Source organism: Oncorhynchus kisutch, linkage group LG16 (assembly GCF_002021735.2).
Source record: "Oncorhynchus kisutch isolate 150728-3 linkage group LG16, Okis_V2, whole genome shotgun sequence".
Lineage (NCBI taxonomy): Eukaryota > Metazoa > Chordata > Actinopteri > Salmoniformes > Salmonidae > Oncorhynchus > Oncorhynchus kisutch.
Genome location: NC_034189.2, coordinates 27068430 through 27088133, shown reverse-complemented (window position 1 = coordinate 27088133; position 19704 = coordinate 27068430). Strand labels below are relative to the sequence as shown.

At 41.8% G+C, this 19704-nt stretch overlaps 1 protein-coding gene across 1 annotated transcript; it reads right to left on the bottom strand.

Annotated features, from left to right (window-relative positions):
• Nucleotides 1-1854: 1854 nt before the first annotated feature.
• On the bottom strand, nucleotides 1855-18251 carry LOC109906265 (cellular tumor antigen p53). Its single transcript, XM_031792145.1, has 11 exons — nucleotides 18065-18251; nucleotides 16818-16978; nucleotides 14924-14990; nucleotides 14453-14668; nucleotides 10926-11112; nucleotides 7580-7692; nucleotides 7333-7442; nucleotides 5293-5423; nucleotides 5106-5203; nucleotides 3476-3579; nucleotides 1855-3324 (listed from the first exon to the last, which is right to left on the bottom strand). Exons 2-11 carry the CDS (start codon nucleotides 16880-16882, stop codon nucleotides 3237-3239), a joined length of 1179 nt encoding a protein of 392 aa, XP_031648005.1. The 5' UTR covers nucleotides 16883-16978; nucleotides 18065-18251; the 3' UTR covers nucleotides 1855-3236.
• Between the last annotated feature and the right edge of the window lie 1453 nt (nucleotides 18252-19704).

Below are 19704 nucleotides of genomic sequence, written 5' to 3'. Positions count from 1 at the left end.
GGGCCAGGAGTTTTTTTCCAGAGACCTAACCTGGAAAAACATTGTGCCCTAGTTATTGTCTATGGCTATAACTGGTCAGGTTAAACTACTGTCCCAACATGGAATGTAATCATTAGTCCAAACAAGTTGCCCAAACAGAACATTTGCAAATAAAACAAGAGTTTCTATTGAATCAATTCAGATAGGTCCCTCCACGTTCCGTTAAAAAAACAGAATCGGCTAAATGAATCGTGTCACAACAAGATATGGTGCCATCACCACAGCTTCTCTCGAATCAACAACCACTCCAAAACAGATGTCAATCATCTAGATCAGTGTTTCTTAATGCTGGTCCAGCACATTTTTTCGCACTAGCATTTCACACCCGATTACACTAATCAAAAGGTCCAATTAGTGGAATCAGGTGTGTAGAGCAACAGGCAAAACAATTATTTGCACATCTTTGGGTACCAAAGACCAGGATTAAGAAAAACTGATCTAGATAGAATACCGGTGAAAACTACACACGGTTGCCAGTTTATTTGGTACACCACCCCATTCATAAAAATGGTTCGCTCCTACAGGCAGTGAGTCACATAGTCGTGACTTGCTATATGAAGCAGGCAGACAGGCATTCAGTTATTGTTCGATTGAACGTTAGAATGGGCAAAACGAGTGACCTAAGCGACTTTGAGCGTGGTATGATCGTCGGTGCGATCATCGGTGCCTGGTGTGCCGGTTCTAGTATCTCAGAAACAGCCGGCCTCCTGGGCTTTTCACAAACGACAGCGTCTAGGGTTTACCGAGAATGATGCGACAGCTCGTTGATGTGAGGTCGAAGGAGAATGGCAAGCATTGTGCAAACATTGCCACAAACAGGCAAATAACTGCACAGTTCAACACGGGTGTGCAGAACAGCATCTCAGAACGCACAAGTCGTCAGCCCTCGTCTCGAATGGGCTATTGCAGTTGACCACACCGGGTTCCACTCCTTGGAGCTAAAACCAAGAAACGGCTCCAGTGGGCACGCGATCACCAACACTGGACAATTGAGTGGAAAAACGTTGCCTGGTCCAAACAAATCTCAGTTCCTGTTGCATCATGCTGATGGTAGTCATGATTTGGATTAAGCTTGAGTCCATGGCCCCATCCTGCCTGGTATCAATGGTACAGGCTGGTGGCAGTGGTGTACTGGTGTGGGGAATGTGTTCCTGGGACATGTTAGGTCCCTTGATACCAATTGAGCAAAAATGTCATGACCTGAAGAATTCAGGCTGTTCTGGGGGGGGGGGGGGGGGGGGGGGGGGGGGGGGGGGTTCTGGCCGCAGTGTATATCCATCCATCCCATTTAAGACTGGCTCCCTTAAGCAAATAAAATGGAAGTACAAAGACATATTAGTTTCATGGATGCAAGACAGATACTTGGTTTTGCATTATTCCTCCAGACATGCAAAGCATTGGACAATGTATTCTTGGCTGATGTGTACACACAGCAGTAGATAAAAGGAATGGACAAGGGTCAGGTACATCTGAAATGCAAAGCTAGTTTACGACAGTACTAATGACGCTTGAAATTTGCCTTTGTGACCCAAGCCAAGCCGAGCAGTACTGTGCTGGTCTGGTTACACATCCACCATAGTTGCTGGAACCATTGTGAAAATTTATATATTTGGGCCCAGCAAAGTTCAGGTCCATATGATGATATAAAAAAAAATAGTCTCATTACAGAGCCTTAACTAATAGAGTAGCTAGCCAGGACAAGCAAGATTTGGTTCTGGTTCCCGAGATGTAAATGGGTCTCTCGTCATGTTAGCTTGTTTATCAACACAAAAGACTGAGGATTACAGTACTATTTAGGAAATTGCTTTTATTTCATTTTTTTTTTTTTTTAAGTCCCCTGAAATGTTTCCCTTTTCCCTAAACAAAAGAACATCATGTCTCAGCACCAAATGACATCAGCAAAAAGAGTTTCCATCAGAAAACCATAAAGTAAACCAACATAAAATGTGCATAATCAAGTATATCATAAGCACAGTATCAGAACTCTGCATAGGAGAGAGAAAAGACATTGGACAAAACGCTGGAATTAGTACAAAATAAAAATAAAACATTTATTGAAAACAAAGAAAAAAACATTGAGAAGACAAAATCATTTAACAGTTCCTAAAAGAACTTACAAAAATAGTTCCTCGATCAGCAGTACAAAAATGGGGGGAAAAGAAAGACCAATGCCTCAATAGGACCATGATTAACAGGGAACCAGGTCAAGGGTTCAGGGGGAGGAATGAAGGCAGTGGTTATGTTTAGCAGGTATCAAAAATACTAACAGGCAATTGGCCAATTAACTGGTAAAAAAGCATAGTTTCTAGGCAGGTCAAGATATGACTAGTTTTAATTGGTCCAAATCATAAAAGCACAAGCTAAAGTGCTCTTTGGGGGGGCAGGTGAGGAGGAAGTCACACCAGATGGTTAAGGCAGTGGGGGGGGCCTACACTTTGTGTTGTACCGAAAGTGACTGGCATGGTGGTCAGCCTATTTACCCAATCCAAACCCTAGGTCCTACACTTACACACTTTGTATTGTACCGAAAGTAACTGGCATGGTGGTCAGCCTATTTACCCAATCCAAACCCTAGGTCCTACACTTACACACTTTGTATTGTACCGAAAGTAACTGGCATGGTGGTCAGCCTATTTACCCAATCCAAACCCTAGGTCCTACACTTACACTTTGTATTATACCGAAAGTGACTGGCATCTGAAATATGGTTACAATTCTACCATTGTACACAAGTACTATGAGAAGGTCTGGTAACACACATTTCCTAGATGGTAAAGGTCCGGATGGATATTGTCATTTATCAGTGTAGTAAAGAACCCCCAACTTGCAACCCCAAACTATTCACACCCCTCTTGTTGGCAGACATTTTTTGTAGTGTTAAAGCTAATTTCCCACAATTCTACACATTTTGCTATGCCTTTGTGTGTTCATATGATCCCAAGGGATATTATCATTTTTGGGGCGGAACCCGATGTCCGTATTGACAACGTTCTGGTCCGGGTTTTCGGACCGCGGTCAGCCTGTTGAGTATAGCTGCCTAGCTGGAGCTATTACCATCTTGCTAATACCTATCCTTTCAGACTTGTAAGAAGTGACTACATGTATTGCCTAGGGTTTGGTATTGGGAATTTACTTTGGAGTCACAATTTAATGTTGGTCTGGAATAGACAGTAGGGAAGGGCTGAGGTGTCCTGGCCTTAGTCGGAGTCGCTCCTCCCCTCCTTTGTAAGCATCCGTTTTCCGCTCTTTGGGGCCAACGCTTCTTGCTTGCGGCTCTTTGAGAAACTGAGAAAGAAAATACAGGACAAACATCGAACGTGAGACAGTTTTAGAATTGAAAGGATAGATGGAGGAAATGACGGATTAAGACAAGTGGGACAGAGGCATTTTAGGGAGAAGTTCCCGTCATCAAATTGTCTGCCGTTGGGTAGCTTACCCTTTCTTCTTGTATTTCTCCTGCTCAGCGGGAGGAATGCGGTCCATCAGCTCCAGACTGTCATTGATCTTCTTGAGCCACTCATAGCGAGGTCTTCCACGAACCTGAAAGAAAGAGTGAGGGAATGTTTAAAATGGGCACCTGTCATGACTCTCTCCTTGGTGAGGATTACAGGATGACAGATAGCCCAAACCCTCTCTCTCCCAGAGGGGGAGTTGGCAGAGTTTTATGACGTAACAACCGGTGGTAAACTTTCTCTTGCACTGCAGTATGGAGAAGTTAAAAATCCCTTTGCTATACAACAGAGAGACTTTGTTTGATGTTTTGGCAATGAACATTGGGAGAATATATTTCAATATCCAAATGTCGGGTATTATGACAGATGTAATATGGATAATTAATGGATATTTTGTGATGTCATTAAAGTAATTAGAAAGACTATAACAAGAAGCATAATTCTGAAAATGTACACGTCCTAGTGATCAGGTTTGCATCGAAATGTTGTATAATTTATTTTAAGTATAAGAATATTTTTGAAATCAGAAATGTGATTTTAGCCTTCTACATGAGATAATGGCTTTTCATATAAACCTTGGCCAAGTCAATAACCACTCCCACGTGAGCACAGACATTGTGTCAAGCTGGAACCAGCTTTCAGACCAGTGTACTTAAAAAGGACTCTGAATAATTAACATATTAGTCCAGACAGCGTGGAGCAGTGGCTACACGGCTGGAAACGGTTAAAACTACAAGACCAGAAAATGGTAAGACCCTCAAACTCTCGATGAGTGACGAAGGTAAAGACTAAGACATAACGTAGTCTAGGACAACTGACCAAGATGAGGGAAGGACAAATTCCTCACCATCATAGATACCTCTGAGGTATCTATCCTAATGAACATTCCCAGACAGATGCCTACAACTAAGGACATTGTGACCTCTGGTGGACAACCAGAGACTTACATCGAACCACGTCCCATAGACGGATCGAGTTCAACAGAGAGACAACACGTGAAAATGTATACATTGCAATTATTTTTGAATGAGTGGACGTTCATGTGCAAAGTACTCATATTCCCATGAGCATAGCTTCCACATGTATGTATAATTAAGTTCACTCTGTCTCTCCCGCTCTCTTTCCCCACCGTTGTGTAACAAGCAGTCATGTCAGGTTAGTCCACTAGGGACTTTTCATTGCATTATGTTAGTAATCAATATAAGCTATACTGCGTGTGTTTATGTAATTCTGTGTGATTATTTAGTTAGTTAATAAATAATTAAGCCAATTTGTGTATCACTGATTTATCACTTAGGCTAGAGTTCAAAATGAGACTGATATGAGGAAGTGATTGATTGATGACTGGTATGATATCAATATATTCTTGAGTTTATTCGGGAAACGTTAACTCAAATAAACTTCTCCTCTGGGGGCCCAAATGACTAATTAATCATTTGTTACATGATTAATTTAATTGAGTAATAATTCAACGTAGAAGGTAATTATTCAATGAATAGCAATAATCACATTAATGGTAGTCACGTCACACCTTATCACAACCATGAAATAGAGATATACAAATTCTCCCACCCAAAAGTGTGTTGGCCTGCGTGTGTGTGAGGTCCCCCCTACCTGCAACAAGAATACATTGTCCTTGTCGTCATCCTCAGTGCTGGAGCCACTCTTGATCTTCTTACTGGTTCCCGGAGGCGGCAAGGCCTGTTGGGACTCTGAGGGGAAAGGAGACAAGGTCAACAGTGACATAGGAGACAAGGAAAGGAGGCCAGTTAATATTGTTGGAACATAGCCCCAGTCTTACTTCTCTTGGTGCCGTTGGTGTTCTTGGTCCCGTTCAGAGCTTTGTTAGCGTTCTCTTCCTCGGTCTTGCGGTCCCGGCCGGGGCAGGCACAGACTCGGACCTCAAAACAACGGCGACCCAAAACCTGACCACTAGAGAGAGGAGAGGGGTAGAGAAGTGAGAGTTAGGGGGGACAAACTAGGGGACCCAAACACATTATCACAGATGTAAAGATTTCCCTCCCACAGAAAAGAGAGCCCTTTACATACAGTGGGGCAAAAAAGTATTTAGTCAGCCACCAATTGTGCAAGTTCTTCCACTTAAAAAGATGAGAGAGGCCTGTAATTTTCATCATAGGTACACTTCAACTATGACAGAAGAAATAAGAAAAGAAATCCAGAAAATCACAATGTAGGATTTTTAATGAATTTATTTGCAAATGGTGGAAAATAAGTATTTGGTCAGTAACAAAAGTTTCTCAATACTTTGTTATATACCCTTTGTTGGCAATGACAGAGGTCAAACGTCTTCACAAGGTTTTCACACACTGTTGCTGGTATTTTGGCCCATTCCTCCATGCAGATCTCCTCTAGAGCAGTGATGTTTTGGGGCTTTTGCCGGGCAACACGGACTTTCAACTCCCTCCAAAGATTTATGGGGTTGAGATCTGGAGACTGGCTAGGCCACTCCAGGACCTTCAAATGCTTCTTACGAAGCCACTCCTTCGTTGCCCGGGCGGTGTGTTTGGGATCATTGTCGTGCTGAAAGACCCAGCCACGTTTCATCTTCAATGCCCTTGCTGATGGAAGGAGGTTTTCACTCAAAATCTCACGATACATGGCCCCATTCATTCTTTCCTTTACACGGATCAGTCATCCTAGTCCCTTTGCAGAAAAACAGCCCCAAAGCATGGTGTTTCCACCCCCATGCTTCACAGTAGGTATGGTGTTCTTTGGATGCAACTCAGCATTCTTTGTCCTCCAAACACGACGAGTTGAGTTCTTACCAAAAAGTTATATTTTGGTTTCATCTGACCATATGACATTCTCCCAATCTTCTGGATCATCCAAATGCTCTCTAGCAAACTTCAGATGGGCCTGGACATGTACTGGCTTAAGCAGGGGGGCACTGCAGGATTTGAGTCCCTGGCGGCGTAGTGTGTTACTGATGGTAGGCTTTGTTACTTTGGTCCCAGCTCTCGGCAGGTCATTCACTAAGTCCCCCCTTGTGGTTCTGGGATTTTTGCTCACCGTTCTTGTGATCATTTTGACCCCACGTGGTGAGATCTTGCGTGGAGCCCCAGATCGAGGGAGATTATCAGTGGGCTTGTATGTCTTCCATTTCCTAATAATTGCTCCCACAGTTGATTTCTTCAAACGAAGCTGCGTACCTATTGCAGATTCAGTCTTCCCAGCCTGGTGAAGGTCTACAATTTTGTTTCTGGTGTCCTTTGACATCTCTTTGGTCTTGGCCATAGTGGAGTTTGGAGTGTGACTGTTTGAGGTTGTGGACAGGTGTCTTTTATACTGATAACAAGTTCAAACAGGTGCCATTAATACAGGTAACGAGTGGAGGACAGAGGAGCCTCTTAAAGAAGGTCTGTGAGAGCCAGAAATCTTGCTTGTTTGTAGGTGACCAAATACTTATTTTCCACCATAATGGGCCAAAATACCAGCAACAGTGTGTGAAAACCTTGTGAAGAGTTACAGAAAACGTTTAACCTCGGTCATTGCCAACAAAGGGTATATAACAAAGTATTGAGAAACTTTTGTTACTGACCAAATACTTATTTTCCACCATCATTTGCAAATAAAATCATTAAAAAATCCTACAATGTGATTTTCTGGATTTTTTTCCCTCATTTTGTTTGTCATAGTTGAAGTGTACCTATGATGAAAATTACAGGCCTCATCTTTTTAAGTGGGAGAACTTGCACAATTGGTGGCTGACTAAATACTTTTTTGCCCCACTGTATATACGCACACAAATAAGGACAAGACTCAGACAAAGATTTTCCAGTATGAACAAATACAGTGAGAAGGGATAAGGAGAGAGACTTACTCCTGTGTCTCCAGCGTCAGGATGGTGAGGATGGGCCGTCGATTCATACCACCCATACAACTGGAGTTGCACATGAAGTTCAGGAGAACAGTAGTTGCCTCAGAGCCCAGCTATTCAAAATGAAGATGCACTTAAACATACATGTACATTTTAAATGAATTATAGACCGATGAAAGTGTCAAGCAAACTGACGATTCATCTTTTATATTAAAACTAATACAGGAGACCAGAGGAAGGGGGTGTATACCTGAGGAGGCTCATAAGGCAGCAGCACGCTCTGACGCTTGGTGTTACCATCCTCCAGGTACTGAGCCCGCTGGCTCCCCTCCACCCTGATCAGGTGACTGCGGTGGGTCACACCTGACAGGAAACAGGAAGTAGACAGGAAGTGAGGGGGGGGGGGGGGGGTGGCGGGGTAAAGAGTGTTCTCAGAACTTCCTGGGACCATCTTTTACACAAGGGGGAGGTTATGCCTTGCAGGGCTGCCAACTTTAGGAGAAAGCTTGCAATGAGATTTCCTATTGTGAATATCATTAGCGCCAGCGTGTCTTAGGGGACCGATACCCAATATTTTCCTTGCCAACAAAACCAGATAACCGATATTTAAAATTTTAGCGGCCTCTTAAGCATTCTAGTGCAGTTAAATAGTTAACACATATGGACGCAGCGGTCTAAGGCACTGCATCTCAGTGCAAGAGGCGTGACTACAGTTACTGGTTCAAATCCAGGCTGTATCACATCCGGCCGTGATTGGGAGTCCCATAGTGCGGCACACAATTGGCCCAGCGTCGTCCAGGTTTGGCCTGGGGTAGGCCTTCATTGTAAATAAGAATTTGTTCGTAACCGACTTGCCTAGTTAAGGTTACACACACACACACACACATCAAAAAAGTTATTTTGTTGGCATTTATGCATGTCCCCATTACCAGTAAAACCTAATCAAAACCTATTTCTTTCATTTACTTGCTGTGCTGTTTCGTTGTTCATAGAAATCCTGGTTGAGAATGAAACGACTGAACAAATTAACAACGAAAACAGCAAGTAAGTGACAGAAATATACTATTTAACGTGTCAAATAACCTTGTTGACCAATCAGAACCTGAATATGACTGCATGTCATAATTTAATGCGTTGATAATATTTTTACGTAGTTATTACACATTGATTACACCATCACTCTTATTTCATGTCACAATGATTCATCAAAACGTATGCTATGATGCTGGTGAAGTTGTCTCACACACCTACTACAGTGTTGGTCATAAAAAAAACAAGCTTGCTAGTTCATGGATGCAAGCAATGTTCTTCCCCAAAAACAAAATAACAATCTGTTTCAGTAGCTGTAGCTAGCTAGCTAGCTAACTATATAGCTATATGCCATCTAAAATAACCCTAATTTATGAGACAGTTCTTATTTGATAAATGGTGGTCGGACCCATCTATGTGAAGCTAACCACAATAAGGATTAGCCACAATAGTGGACTTTGCGGTTACCTTTCAAAATACGCATAATTCTACTATTTGTATTCATTTACATCACTGTCAATGACATACTTTTATTTTGAAGGCAAACCACAAATTCCACTATTGTGCCAAATCCTTATTGTGGCTAGCTTCTAAACACATAACCCGGTCCGGTCGGGTCGATCCTCAATATAACATTAGCTTTGGGCAACAGGGTTAAGTAGCTGGCTTGCTATTTATTTTCATGAACTAAAGTTCAATTTCAATAGGCGAACAACAAGTGGCTACCTAGCTAATACTTACAAGGATTCCTAAATCATTGCTAAGTATAATGAAAATGACTGCAGTTTTTACTCGTCATTGTTTCAGGCTGGTTGGCTTGGTGCTAGCTAGGTACCAAGCTAAAAGATAGCTAGTCCAGAAGTTGCGGTCTAACAAATGATGCTTTATTACCAACACGGTATTGTAAACACGATTCGTGGCCGGTGTTTGCTTTATGCGTGGCTGGTGTTTTGTACAGCTTTGACAGTGCTACTGTATCTTTTTTGACACGCAAAGACCCAAACGGCATTCCATTGTATGCATGTTGTGAAGCTAATAGCAGTGACACTATTACTGTGTAACTCCGGTAGGGCAACGTAAGAAATAGCTCACTTGGTAGTGTTAGCCGGTGCTCGACCAGTTGGCGAAAGCCAACATCACCCACGACAGAGAATGGTTGACTGTCAAGGACAATGAATACCATTATCTTAGCATTAATGGATTTCGCATTGGAGTTGTCTCGCTGAAATTTTGTTACCCTTTCAAATGACTGCTTGACTTGATTGCTCGATCCACACAGCAGACATTGTGGGTTAGTACAGCGCAAAATTTTAGGTGGCGTCATTACGACATGCACCTTCGTTATATAGGTATGCACGTCAGCTTTGACATCAGTTTTGCATATCGACGGTAAACTAGACCGGCCGATACCAAGGTTGGCATTTTTTAGCTATATCGGCCAATTCCGATATGTTCACCAATATATTGTGAGTCCATAACGTAAATATTTAATCCGTTTGGGTGAACTATCCCTTTAAAATAGTACCTAGAGGTAGCTCGCCAAGATGGTTGGCCACCCCTGATCTACGTTTTCCAAATACTGGGAGTTTGAATATGTTCATATGACATTTGATTTGTACAAATTATCCCACATTCAAGACAAATCAAAATGAACACCCATCTTCAGGTGGTTGAGACTGATTTGCAAAACCTTGCCATCTTACTCTAAAAAGGCAATATCTGTTAATACATGCTTACCATTTCTGCACAATACTAAAATGACAAAACAGAATATTTGAGGCAAGGGGCATTTCAAGAGAGCCTATACTCAGTTTTTGATTTAGCCTACAATCAACACTGTCCATAAATGCATAGCCCTCAATTTTTTAATAATCAAAGACAAGTTGACATATCAGATTTCAAATATCCTAATTACACCAGAAAAATTGGTATGAAGTGAAATAATAAAAGGGGAATAACAGTAGCGTTCTTTCTGAGATAAGCACACTAATTAGTCTATATTTTAGCCCATTGTAAGGGATGGGAATTGTTCTAATTATTTACATTAGCTATTGTCAAAGACAAAATTAATTAAACAGATGAAATGACAGTCTAAATCTGCCCCTACACCTAACCCAAAACAATCTTTCAATGTATTGATCTCAAACTAGAATCAGGCACACATTTGGGTTCACAATCAGTTTGGGCAAAACAAGGTTCATCATTTTTTTTAACCTTTATTTAACTAGGCAAGTCAGTTAAGAACAAATTCTTATTTTCAATGAAGGCCTAGGAACAGTGGGTTAACTGCCTGTTCAGGGGCAGAACGATGGATTTGTACCTTGTCAGCTTGGGGATTTGAACTTGCAACCTTCCGGTTCTTAGTCCAACGCTCTAACCACTAGGCTACCCTGCCGCCCCACACAGTTAGACAAATCAGGTGACTCTACCAGATTCCAGCTGAATACTGCATATTCATTACAACCTAATGAACTTAGTGAGAAATTGTATGTCTGCTTAACTCTCAACATGGGCAAATTACTTACTAACTCACTTTAGAATTTTTACCTCAAGACTAAAACACACACCTTCATAGCCGTCAGACGTGCTCTGGTGGTGGGGGCAGCGGCTGACCACTTCGGACACATGCTCTGACTTCTTGTAGATGGCGGTGGCACGGAGGATGGCTCCTGGCGGGGGCTCCTTGGTCATCAGCACCTCCACCGGGCAGGTCTTAGCCCGCTGGCAGTACAGCTTGATCAGCTGCACAGAATACTGGGGAGGGAGGGAAACATCAAACAATTAGTATTTTGTCCCAGAGGAATTTCCCTTTGTGAAAGAATAAAGATGTGAATTGAATTTATGAAGACAAAAAAATAGATGCTTAATTACTTCACAGGTAGTCACTATCAAAGTTCATACAAATACAAGTGTGGAAAAACACCCATAGGAATTCATAGGAACAAAATATTGCTTTACAATTATGTTCTAAATAAATCATAAATACCTTAACGAAAAAGATTCATTTTAACCCTGGTTTGAAACATGCCCGGTCATGTCAGACCCATGCTTTATTGCAACCAGCCTGCAACTCCTCAGTTACAATCATAGAGAGAGGACTCTAGTGCCCAAAAGCCCATTTTAGCATGGGTAGTACCATTGAGGATGTTCAGCATTTCAACAGACAACTGGTTGGGACTTCCCAAGGCAGGGTTCCCCAACTGGCAGGCCACAGGTCAAATGGTTTTATTTGACCCCCAAGTTCTGAACCAAAAAACGATATATTCCCATGCATAAGAGACACGTGATCGTATACAAATGTAAGCAGGGTTTGAAATAATTATGTTTTAGTCAAATATCTGGTTTGGGCTTCTTGCAGTAAATTTTCAGCCTACAAATTAATTTAACAATGTTACAGCCCACCGACCATCCCCCGAAGAGGAAAAAATAAATATAATCAGCCCGCAGCTGAATCTAGTTGACCCCTGTCCTATAGGTTAAGGAAGGATCATATAATTCCATCCAGGTCACCAGGAGTGATAGCCACTGAATTATACTTGTGAGGAAACATTCCATAACGGCAGGTGTCAGTAAACCGCCAACCGTGGCTTTATACCCGTCCTAACAACACACTCTAGGTGGCAGTGTGCACTCTTTCAGTTAGTTTGCCAAATAGAAGTAGAAGAAAATGTACTACTTTAAAAATGGAGATGGCCTCAAAGGCACTGTCCGTGCTTTCAGACACAATAATGGGACAGATAAATAAAAATAGAATCTTATTCAATTTAACTAGGCAAGTCAGTTAAGAATAAATTCTTATTTACAACGACGGCCTACCCAAATCAAATTGAATTTATTTGTCACATACACATGGTTAGCAGATGTTAATGCGAGTGTAGCGAAATGCTTGTGCTTCTAGTTCCGACAATGCGGTAATAACCAACGAGTAATCTAACAATTCCAAAACTACTATCTTATACACACACAAGTGTAAAGGGATAAAGAATATGTACACCAAGATATATGAATGAGTGATGGTACAGAACGGCATAGGCAAGATGCAGTAGGTGGTATCGAGTACAGTATATACATATGAGATGAGTAATGTAGGGTATGTAAACATTATATTAAGTAGCATTGTTTAAAGTGGCTAGTGATATATTTTACATCAATTTCCATCAATTCCCATTATTAAAGTGGCTGGAGTTGAGTCAGTATGTTGGCAGCAGCCACTCAATGTTAGTGGTGGCTGTTTAACAGTGATGGCCTTGAGATAGAAGCTGTTTTTCAGTCTCCCGGTCCCTGCTTTGATACACCTGTACTGACCTCGCCTTCTGGATGATAGCGGGGTGAACAGGCAGTGGCTTGGGTGGTTGTTGTCCTTGATGATCTTTATGGCCTTCCTGTGACATCGGGTGGTGTAGGTGTCCTGGAGGGCAGGTAGTTTGCCCCCGGTGATGCGTTGTGCAGACCTCACTACCCTCTGGAGAGCCTTACGGTTGTGGGCGGAGCAGTTGCCGTACCAGGCGGTGATACAACCCGACAGGATGCTCTCGATTGTGCATCTGTAGAAGTTTGTGAGTGCTTTTGGTGACAAGCCAAATTTCTTCAGCCTCCTGAGGTTGAAGAGGCGCTGCTGCGCCTTCTTCACGATGCTGTCTGTGTGGGTGGACCAATTCAGTTTGTCTGTCGATGGTTCCAATGAATGAGTTGCAGGGGGCGTTCATTTGAAGGCAGAGCAGCCTAACCACAAGACTAATAGACCTATCATAGCACGCGAGTCGCCATGGAAACCATTGTGCTATTGGCTGTTTTTATCCAAAAACTTCAGCCAAAACCTTGAGTTTTAGCAAATTGTCACAAACTGGATTCCACTTGAATGCAACCACGGATAATCAGAATGAATGGAATAACTTGTCTCCATCTGAGGTATGGTAACCACAATTTACTGTAATTGATTGGAGACTATTAATTTAAACAGGTTTTTACACAATCTAAGTATTAATTATCGTTGCGATAAAGCCATTCATAAAATATTTTTGTCATCCAGGCAAAAAGGCAGCATAAAACATTTAAAAGTAATTCCAAAAGTTATGTTCATCAAATTGAAGGAAAATATATATCAGTGAATGTACAGTGAGCCTGGGCTTCTAAGGGTAGGTCGTGTCTCATTCCTATTGCAGTGCTGTTTAATCCTTTACACTCGTGGGAAGTGCTCCAAATGGATTGGGCAACATTGAAACGTTTCCTACAGAAGAAAAGTTCAAATATGATCTTAGTGTTAGCCTTTCACAAGGACATTCGTAGAAACAGATCGTAATTTCAGCGTGTTCCGCTGTGAATTTAATTCAAAATAGACAAACTTGAGAACAACCCAGGGTATGACGCCATGTCATCTTCTAACTATATCAAACCGTGATCATAAATGTTTTACACTGTATATGACCGGAGTTTTATGACACGTAAATGTGAAATGCACATTTGGACTCGCAGGTGTTTTGCTTGTTTGTATGACATCAAAGGGGCATTTATAATAATCCTCAATGTCTCAGCTTTCAAAACATATAGAGTCCTCTTAATTTACAAAATTTCCCTCAAGACAAAAAAAAATGTGCTAAAGTTGACCAATTAGTGGGAGGGATGGGGGCAACGTCTTGTTGCATGCGGTGCTCAAGTTCAGAATGTCTGTCAGTCAAAACCCATACAGCGCCGTTACTGTACAGCCACACCACTCCACTTTAGGTGTTTATTAGTGCCCGGATTTTCCATCAATATATGGGTACTAGTGTAAAGGGTTAAGACTCAGCTGTAACAGGAAACAGGTCCTGTTCATCTTGAGGGTCAAAAGAAAATTACATTGAAAACACATTCTCTTATGCTTTAGGTGGGTTACAGGAGATCAACAGCAACATAGAAAACAAACAAAAAGAAGAGTAATTCTAAAAAAGCATGACTTGGGGGAGGAAGTGAAATGTGGCTCCAATACCTCAGTAAGGCCTACTAGTAGTCACTTGACAGGTCAAGACTTTGCTTACAGCTTTGCAGCATACAATATTGGTGCTTTTTACGTCTGTGTATTTAGGCATGTGCAGTAAGCCATATGCATGACACTCACGGTGGAGGTGACAGACTTGGCGGTGCCAGACTTGTGGAAGCGCAGCTGGAAGCCGTGCTCCCCCGGGTAGTCGATGGTGGAGGGGACGGTGGAGGCGGGGGGAGGCACGCTGTCCAGGGGCGACATCAAGGGCTCCACGGCCAGGGGCTCAGGCAGCTCAAACAGCCCCTCGTCAAAGTCCTCGTGGAAGGTGGCCTCGGGAAGTACGGGAGCGAGCTATAAAGGATGTATACGCATGCCATTTATGAAGTTAGCAGTTGCTTTTTGGATTTCTGTCTGAATACTTAAAAAGATAAATGTCCAGGCTAACCATGTATGGATATCAAATTGTCCGACAAAAGCACAACCAAAAAGATCTATTCAAAGCCAAACAATCACTACACTACTAAGGGGGAGAAACCATCTAGTCCATTCTAAAAGGTGTGGTATCATAAAAAGATTTCCTTTACATCAGGATGCAGACAAACTTACCGAGACATCCAGGTCAGACCAGTTTCCAGTCCCAAACGGTGGAATATTGGACCCCTGAGTAGACATGCTAAAGAAAGGAGATACAAATCAAGGTACAAGTAAGTATTACCTAAAAGTAGAAGAGGTACTTAAATACATTATATGAAGTCTCTAGGCTTCCACTCACACGCAACCATCTCTGTCCAGTCTTAAGTAGCTACATTGGTAGTCCTAAACATAATTATATACAGTGCCTTGCGAAAGTATTCGGCCCCCTTGAACTTTGCGACCTTTTGCCACATTTCAGGCTTCAAACATAAAGATATAAAACTATTTTTATTTTATTTTCAACAACAAGTGGGACACAATCATGAAGTGGAACGACATTTATTGGATATTTCAAACGTTTTTAACAAATCAAAAACAGAAAAATTGGGCGTGCAAAATTATTCAGCCCCCTTAAGTTAATACTTTGTAGCGCCACCTTTTGCTGTGATTACAGCTGTAAGTCGCTTGGGGTATGTCTCTATCAGTTTTGCACATCGAGAGACTGACATTTTTTCCCATTCCTCCTTGCAAAACAGCTCGAGCTCAGTGAGGTTGGATGGAGAGCATTTGTGAACAGCAGTTTTCAGTTCTTTCCACAGATTCTCGATTGGATTCAGGTCTGGACTTTGACTTGGCCATTCTAACACCTGGATATGTTTATCTTTGAACCATTCCATTGTAGATTTTGCTTTATGTTTTGGATCATTGTCTTGTTGGAAGACAAATCTCCGTCCCAGTCTCAGGTATTTTGCAGACTCCATCAGGTTCTCTTCCAGAATGGTCCTGTATTTGGCTCCATCCATCTTCCCATCAATTTTAACCATCTTCCCTGTCCCTGCTGAAGAAAAGCAGGCCCAAACCATGATGCTGCCACCACCATGTTTGACAGTGGGGATGGTTTGTTCAGGGTGATGAGCTGTGTTGCTTTTACGCCAAACATAACGTTTTGCATTGTTGCCAAAAAAGTTAAATTTTGGTTTCATCTGACCAGAGCACCTTCTTCCACATGTTTGGTGTGTCTCCCAGGTGGCTTGTGGCAAGCTTTAAACAACACTTTTTATGGATATCTTTAAGAAATGGCTTTCTTCTTGTCACTCTTCCATAAAGGCCAGATTTGTGCAATATACGACTGATTGTTGTCCTATGGACAGAGTCTCCCACCTCAGCTGTAGATCTCTGCAGTTCATCCAGAGTGATCATGGGCCGCTTGGCTGCATCTCTGATCAGTCTTCTCCTTGTAGCAGCTGAAAGTTTAGAGGGACGGCCAGGTCTTGGTAGATTTGCAGTGGTCTGATACTCCTTCCATTTCAATATTATCGCTTGCACAGTGCTCCTTGGGATGTTTAAAGCTTGGGAAATCTTTTTGTATCCAAATCCAGCTTTAAACTTCTTCACAACAGTATCTCAGACCTGCCTGGTGTGTTCCTTGTTCTTCATGATGCTCTCTGCGCTTTTAACGGACCTCTGAGACTACCACAGTGCAGGTGCATTTATACGGAGACTTGATTACACACAGGTGGATTGTATTTATCATCATTAGTCATTTAGGTCAACATTGGATCATTCAGAGATCCTCACTGAACTTCTGGAGAGAGTTTGCTGCACTGAAAGTAAAGGGGCTGAATAATTTTGCACGCCCAATTTTTCAGTTTTTGATTTGTTAAAAAAAGTTTGAAATATCCAATAAATGTCGTTCCACTTCATGATTGTGTCCCACTTGTTGTTGATTCTTCACAAAAAAATACAGTTTTATATCTTTATGTTTGAAGCCTGAAATGTGGCAAAAGGTCGCAAAGTTCAAGGGGGCCGAATACTTTCGCAAGGCACTGTATATGTCTGTGGGTTCTAAAGGTTGTTCAAAACTTACTTGGTCTCCCAAAGCTGCTGGAAGGACCCCTGGCTCATGGGGAAGCTCAACTCCTGCTCTTCCATCCTGTATCCGTTGACTCTCGACTGCTCACTGGACCGATGGGAGGAGAGGACTGGACACAGGGACTCTTGGCAGGAGATGAAGAAAGGCGATCCGATCTAGGAGAGAGAACACCCATGTGATTAAACCAAATAATACTAATTGTTGTAGCCATGTGTCTTCAAAACAATTAGTCAATGGGACGACAAAAAGGGGGACCAGTGGGAAAGTGTGGTGAAAGGGGGACCAGTGGCTTTGAAAGGAAAGCAGACATGTGCCGCTGGAATGCAGCCCTGAAGATGTGGAGAAGAAAGCAGAACATAGAATGCAGCGGGAGGGTCTGGTTCACATAGACAAGAATTGGGTCAGACTGCTCTGGTAATGACTTTGACATGGTTGGCAATTATATAAGATATAGTATTTCAGTAAGAGTTGTGTAGGCTAGTAGTTAGCTAGGTGAGAAATTGTGTCACGGTATTAGGCTAATCTTTGTTGATCAAGTGCCTAGATAACTACCCTATGTTTAATCAATAAATACTTCCTCTAAAATCTAACTCAAAAAGGTAATGGACAGTTTTGCATATTTAACAAACTAACGCTACCCTCGACTAGTGATGGCTTTACAAATGTTGACTAGTTGGGGGTTTCAAAAACAAATTTGACGTTGTATAGCTAACGTTCGCTAGCTAACCTTATATTGTAACATTGCATCACCTAGATAACGTTAGCAAGTTGGTTGCTGAACGATTTACATTCAATTCTGAATTAAAATGTGACATAAGTTTATCAACAGCCTGCTACCTAGTCGTCTTAAATATTTTACGAGGGACTAACACGAATAAATAAAATATTGTACAAGTCAAGTGCCGGTCTAGCATGTTGCCCTAAATTAGCTAACGTTAGTTGGGTAAATTAAACGTTAGCGTTACAGTAGCCACTCAAAACAGTCGAAAAAGTAAGCGACATCTAAATCCCATGTCATAACTATCTACAATATGTAGTTACATAATATGTAGTTACATATTTATACACCAATACAAGATGCAAACTTTAGCCACCAACTTCAACTAGCTAAATGTAACGTTACTCTAGCTAGCTCAACTGTGAGCTTGGCAGGCTGCTTCGGAATCCCCGAGGCGATTCACAAACTTTTATTCACAAAAAAAATACTATCCTACGCTGTCTTAAATAATGTAATTGTATACCTCGCCTCCCGGTGATGAATATTTTCTTGTAGCACCTAGGTTCTCTGTCAATGCAAAGGTGTCAAAGAAACAGCAGCTCGAAAGCAAAATGTTTTCCAGTGAAAAGCGTGCACTTCGGGGATTTCCAGAAAACCAGATTAGAGGAAGGGAGGGCCACGCAGAGTTCACAGGCCTCCAATCAGAGGCACGCCCATCGGGGTGTGTTTTCTTTGTATGAAATAGCGCGAAATGTTCCAAATCAAATCATAACTGGGATACATTTACATCATGACAGCGCAGTTTCTAAACAATACTGTATGTACTGTTTTTGAGAATCGTGCGGAAATTATACTGACAATGCAGGAAGGAGGCAAAAAACAGTGTCACTAGCTAGGTTTCCATCCAATTGGACAGATTTTCATGCGAATATTCTAAAATCTGCATTAAAACCAATATGCGCATTTTCTCACCAGGATGTTTCCATCAAATTGACTTGTCTCAGATAAAACGCTGTGTGTGATGACAAAGTTCACATAAAGATACATTTTGCGGTTATTATTTTCCCATGTTCTGAATAAAAAAGACACGTTTAATGAGTTTCCATTTTCTATTCAATCTAAAAAAAATAAAAAAGGTTCCTGGAGGATCCTTTAAGGAAGGGCTATTCAACTCTTACGACATGAGGTCCTGGAGTCTGCTGGTTTTCTGTTCTACCGAAAAGTGAATTGCACCTACCTAGTGTCCCACGTCTAAATCAGTCCGTGATTAGAGTGGAACAATGAAAAAAATCCAGTGGTACTGGCTTCAAGGTCCAGGGGTAATTACCTTAGTGTAGGCTGAACTGGTTGGTTCCCAAAGAGTCTGATTAATATTATCTAAAATCCCAAAACAAGCCTAACGCCACTCACAATTTCTCTAGACGTTGGTCCAATCACTCAGTATCTGTTTATCCTACTAGAAGTTGAACTATGATTTACTGATTAGTGAAGAAAACGGTTCGAGATCAAGACCTTTTGTAACACCACTGATGCTATTTAGCCACACCTGTTAGGGGGTGGATTTATTCAGCACCAGGAGTGTAGTGGGTAGTTGTCTCAGTATGTCTCGTTCAGAAATCAGAAGTCAAGAGATACAATTGTTCTAGAGTATGAAAGTCAGATATGACCTTTTAGGTTGATGATAGTTGAAGTATCATGAGCTGTCTGTCAGTGATAAGTCAAGTAGCACTATCAAGCCTTTCAATTGAAAGCATGCTTCTTATATACTCTTTCTTCAGGACCAAGTCAACCCATGCTCTGAATTCTATTTTCAAAGTGGCGTATCCTCGCACTGTAGTGCGAGTTGCTAGTTGCAGTGCTTCCGGTGGCTGTGTCTGAGGTGGCAGTGCTATTATTAGTTGCAGTGCTTCTGGTAGCTGTGTCTATGCATCATCTAAACCCAAATAAGTTCACCCAGGGTGAGGTGTCCTCAAAGTTCTTTTTTGTGCTCTTGTAACCAAAAAGTAACCCTTTTTTTTAAGTAGCCACCCTTTGTCTTGATGACAGCTTTGCACACTCTTGGCATTCTCTCAACCAGCTTCATGAGTTAGTCACCTGGAATGCATTTCAATTAACAGGTGTGCCTTGTTAAAAGTTAATTTGTGGAATATCTTTCCTTCTTAA